This window comes from Apostichopus japonicus, chromosome 20 (assembly GCF_037975245.1).
Source record: "Apostichopus japonicus isolate 1M-3 chromosome 20, ASM3797524v1, whole genome shotgun sequence".
Taxonomy (NCBI): Eukaryota; Metazoa; Echinodermata; class Holothuroidea; order Aspidochirotida; family Stichopodidae; genus Apostichopus; species Apostichopus japonicus.
This window is the reverse complement of record NC_092580.1, coordinates 24,264,532-24,269,964: the sequence shown is the minus strand read 5'-3', so window position 1 is coordinate 24,269,964 and position 5,433 is coordinate 24,264,532. Positions and strand designations below refer to the sequence as shown.

At 37.3% G+C, this 5,433-nt stretch overlaps 1 protein-coding gene and 1 long non-coding RNA gene across 2 annotated transcripts; one reads left to right on the top strand and one right to left on the bottom strand.

Annotated features, from left to right (window-relative positions):
* Window position 1: 1 nt before the first annotated feature.
* On the bottom strand, window positions 2-5,090 carry LOC139961826 (ER membrane protein complex subunit 3-like). The gene is made up of 8 exons (XM_071961370.1): window positions 4,868-5,090; window positions 4,327-4,384; window positions 3,814-3,907; window positions 3,346-3,450; window positions 3,055-3,216; window positions 2,005-2,084; window positions 990-1,570; window positions 2-892 (listed from the first exon to the last, which is right to left on the bottom strand). Exons 1-7 carry the CDS (start codon window positions 5,014-5,016, stop codon window positions 1,451-1,453), a joined length of 768 nt encoding a protein of 255 aa, XP_071817471.1. The 5' UTR covers window positions 5,017-5,090; the 3' UTR covers window positions 2-892; window positions 990-1,450.
* Window positions 2,100-2,978, top strand: LOC139961827 (uncharacterized). The gene is made up of 2 exons (XR_011791032.1): window positions 2,100-2,834; window positions 2,879-2,978. It is a non-coding gene; the product is annotated as an uncharacterized lncRNA (long non-coding RNA).
* Window positions 5,091-5,433: the final 343 nt, after the last annotated feature.

Sequence of the window (5,433 nt, the reverse complement as noted above, 5' to 3'; positions counted from 1 at the left end):
CCATTTTTGTCATTATTTTATTGTTCAACGGGTGGGAACTGAAATGCTTTTCCATACTGTGTGAGTACATTGAACCAGGGCTTGGTTGCGGCATCTTGAGCTAACGTATCAAAGCGGCCAGACAAGTAAGATGGCTGGACAGAACTTTGTGGATTTTATACTGGTAGCTTTGTATCAAGTGCAATTGAGATGAAGGGTCAAGGTCCCCATTCTCAATCTACAACCCAAGCCCTAGTTAAGACACCGATCACACATAATTCAGTCTTCTAAAAGGATTGAATTCTTATGACAGTATCCTGGTGTCCACACTACATACTCTGAGTATGCAATGAAAGACAAATTTGTACTGTCAAGTGATTAGACTATTAAAAATAATTTTGCTCCTTCAAAAGTTCTTGATGATATCTCTGGCTGATCAAGATTGATCAGGCCTTGCATGTTTCTAAATAAAATTGATGGTGCAAGTTTTCCAACCATCTGAAGAAACTCCACTTGCCTTTCATTCATCTGGGGCTATCGTCAATACGATCGCAGGTTGAGTTGTTCCACTTAAACAATAATTGACGAGATGAAATGGGTTTCCTTTACAGCTGGTCCTCCAATACTTGCAGAACGTGTAAACTATTATTCAAGGACAATAACACCCATACAACCCACAAATCTTCTGACCATAGTTCATCTTATAATATCAAACCCTTTGCAATCAATATGATGTTGACTACTGACAAACAACCACAACCAACAAATCAAATCTTAAACATTGACATAACTTAACCTTACCTTTTACCTCCCTTATGAGCCATGCCGATTTATCCCTCAAGAGTCTGGCAACACTATTACATACACCAACATGCTTATAAATACATACCAATCCACAGACACATTAAAGCACCTACTGTACTATTCAGAATATATGACCCATTCCACTCTCCCCATCCCCCCCACCCCCTGCTTAAAATTAAATACCAATCCACAGAACATTAATGGACCTACTATTCAGAATATATGACCCATTCCACTCATCCCCCCACCCCCGCTTAAAATTAAATACCAATCCACAGAACATTAAGAATATATGACCCATTCTGCTCCCCCTCACTCTTTATTAATTAATATAAGGAACATTCACAATAACAGCAAATCAATTCTACAGTTTTAAATGTTTGTTGTCTTCAAAATGTGATCTATCTACCAACTTGCTCAACTTCCACTTTTCATTAATTCGGTGAGAAGATTCACAGTTCTCAAACATGCTACACTGGCAAGCAGGGTAAATGTCCACAGCTGATCATCAGCTTTCAAACAGCTTCACCATGAATCACAATCAAGCAAAAGTCTTTGCTAATGATATGGAGTACATGCTGAGGTTCTCAGATGACCAATCTGGCAAAATCTAGCAGAGTGAGACATCAGGTAACTATATCCCCTACAAACGCGCCCCTTTGGCACCTCATTGGTATTTATTTTTCACGTAAACGTCCGACGGGTAGGGAGTGTTACCGATTAGTTCATCCTCAACGTTGGCTAACATCCATTTATGATCTACAATTTCCAGGGTCTCCCATTCGGCCTACAGAATGAAGATGTTAAAAGAAGAGAGGTTGAGTGTTATTAAAGAGTTGTTAATTGTAGTGTCAGTACTGAACAGTTCTTGAAATAGCAACCAACCTGAGCAATCAATCAGGAGATCTCCTGGCCATTGGCTGGGCCTTCTGCTGTCATATTTATTTAAAAACATTCCCTCCCCTAAACCGCCCTTTAACATGTGTCAGTGGGATCAGCTGACATGACCAATGGCTAAGCTGTCTTCTAATACCAACAATTACCTAATAACTTCAGTGGGAGGGGGGGGGTGTACCATTGTCATTTGTTGGGCCATCTGCTGTTTTAGACTATTAAACACAGACTGTACAACCCCGTAGGTTGCATCAGGTGCGATGTCTAGGCCAGTTTATCAATTGCCCTGGCTGGGCCATCATCTATTGAAATAATTCATATACTAACCTTAAAAGCTTTAGCTGGATCAGGTGCCATAGCCATTGGCTGAGCCATCTGTTGTTGCATTAACCTTGTTTGATCAGCAGCTGTTATAAGGGGCATTATGAAATGTAATTACTTGATGTAGAGTTGAGTCAAATGTACTCAATGATATGATAGAGGTTGTCATTTGCATTGATCAATGCTATGGATTGGAGTCACAATTTGTCACAACTAATCAGCATAGAATAAAGCTCATGCACTTACTGATTAAACCATATATTTCCCTTCTCCACATGGCAAAGGACTAGTGAACTGCTGTTTATCCCACAATCTTACAGCAACCTTAACAACTAAACAAGAACAATTCACATACTGAAGGAATTTCAATGGTTATTCTTGGCCTTTGCTTCACTTAGAACATGTGAATTTTCAAAAGATCGACTAACCTCACATTGTGATCAGACTAGCTAACATTTGGTTAAACAAAAATCTCATAACAAATGTTGATACTTAATAGACTACTTTAAAGAAGGTGGTTGCCTCTCATTATTTATATGATGCACTTTTGGTTCACTTGTCACTAGATCCAAGCTTCTAGTCCCAAATTGGAGCAAATAGTAATAACTATCATAACACATTCAATAAAGTCTATTAAATAACGTTGGCCTTGTATTACACATAAGTAAACTAAGCTTTGGTACCTATGTAACGATAGTACTGTCAGCTTAGGCTGGGTAGTTTTATTCCTTTTAAAGCAAAGCATTTGGTCAAATATCTTTGCAGACCTAACAAGTATTTCACATAATAAAGTTGTTATTGATCAAATTAATACAACCTCCCGAAATTTCCACAAAGTGATGAGAGTGTAATTAATCAAATTTACACAATTTTCAACAAGGCATTGTCCAGACACTTTTATGTTATCAAACATATTAATATCTTGTTTGCAAAATAGCAGACTGGAAAACTTGCAACACTGTTACCTCACTTATTTGAAAGTATTTGTATATATGGCGACACAATACCTTGAAACACCAAACGTTTCATTAACATCCAATGTTAGAATGATCTTACCATTATTCTCTCCTAGGATGAGGGAATAAACACTTCTAAGACCGAAGACATTAAGGAAATACCAACTGGCTGAGCTGACCCAAGATGCATCTAATGAAGCTAATTCGACTCCTCTTTGCAACATAGGCTTGAATCTTAACGTCAAAGGAAATGGCACTTTAGCTGTAAGAGATTAAATGAAAAGAAAACAGATTCATCTCTATCCATCTTTCTCAAAATGAAGTCTGTGAGGGCAAAGTGGTCCAGAGGGGGTCTGTTTGACAACAGAAGAGGATACAAAGTTGTACTTACTTATAACAAATCCAGAAAATGTCCAGTTAATCCAGCCTCCGATGACTATCATTGGTAAGATGTTGGTTAAATTTCCCTTCATCATCTCTGTTAGCATAGATGGATCTGGAACATCAAAGAATACAGATGTGTTACCTTAATACCATAGCAGGATAGAGACTTCAGATTTATAACTTTTGGCTTGTAGAGCTTGCTTCCTTTTCTGCTATTATGACTGTTTTCATTTTCATACAGAAGTTACAAACTGTTTTACAGCAAAACACATTAAGATATGTTTTAATTCATATTTGTGACATGATCACATCCAAAGCTTGTTTATCTGAGTCTCTAAGTAAAGACATTTTTCTCTGTCATCTGAAACATGGTTCCATTACTTTATGACTTTCTTCCAAGCTCTGTAAAACTGAGCATGAAGATATAGCTGTACACAATAAAGGGATATTCTGAAAGTTATCAGGAAACACTTACCCGCCATGGGATTCTGCATTGCTGGTTCCCTATTCTGTGTTTTAAAGAATCCTGTTTCTTCATCATTGAAATAATGTTTTCGCATCTGAAAGGACTGCAAGAGGACAAGAATGTTATTAATCTGGTCTATAACAATTGAAACCGCTCAGATTATGTTCAATGTACTAATGGAAGGTTCCATTTTGTGGTACAATTGATTCAATCTCAGCTCATTTAGAATTGCCTTATCATAGTAAAAGATGTTTAGCAGTGATTATTTGAATGTAAAGCTATATAGTTTTTTTTTCCCGGTTTCTGATAGTTGTACAAGAGCAACTCGTTGGGAAGGCAGCCACCTATGCAGAGAAAAGCCTCTTTTTTTAAGGATATTTAATGCTGTAACTTACCTTGAAGACATTCAACTATGAACATTCCCACCAAAAGAGTAACACTATGTAACACAAAGGAAATGTAGTTTGTTCCTATATTCATCCTTGTAATGGGATAGTAATTGTAAAGTTCATTAATACTTACCCTTTTAGGCAAGTACTTTCCATTTTCTCTCAACAACTTGCTTCTCATCAATACTTGCCTGTACATTGAAGAAATTGAAATGTACTGTTAGACTCAGATGTAAGGGAGAGGAAGCCTTTGGTGAAAAGTGGCCCTACTTGAGTAACATTTCTATGAAGCCTAGAATATTTTTATTCCTTTTGATATAATTTAAGCATTACTTTAGGCCTTGGCCTAATTACAACATCAAGGTTACTGACTGAATTTGATGCCAGGGGCAGGGAAGGGCTAGATCTAGTACTAGTCTAGGCAGAGGCTTTATTAATGATCAAGAATCAGGGAATTGAAAAAGTAGTGCCAGGTCTATGCTCGACTTACCATAATAATGAAAGCCTTGTTGCAGTAGGCCCTGACTGTTATTATTGTTACTGTAGTGTTAGGCCTTACCTAGTCTATAGCCTGTATAGGTTGTTAGTAATAGTAAGGCCTTTAACTGTTACTGTGTTAGTCTATGTTCTAACGTTAGGCCTAACGAGGAAAGTTGTGCGTTCTGGCTACTTACCCGTCGCTGACTTTTTGTAAATCTACCTTCTTTTGGCTGGACAAGAGCAGGCTTACATAATGTCTAATGATTCCTACAAAGAACGTTATGAAAACAATGGGCAATACCACCCAAAATCGAATATTTGTATCGAGCAATAGCTCGGCCATTATGATTTTGCTAGTTTACAAACCAGCAGTTGTCTCATAACACAACATGTAACACATGTACGTTCACATACACAGTGCAGGTACATATCACAGAAATTTATGGTACATATGCCCACACAAAACTACATAACATCTACAGCCATTGTAAACTCAGTGATGCAAAAATATTGAACGCCAAATTTGTACTGAAAAACAGGATTGGAATCTAGTAGCACACGAACTTCGGAAAACAATAGGCCTAACAGGCTTCCTTGTATAAATAGTTTACAGGATTGTGTGTTAGGAAAAAACGGCTTCAAATCAAAATATCTTAAAAAATATAAAAACTGGCTAGCTTAGGCAAAGTTTGAATATAGCAACTGTTCTTTAACGTACACCAGTACCACTCAAACACACCAAAAAAGAAATGAGCATAGA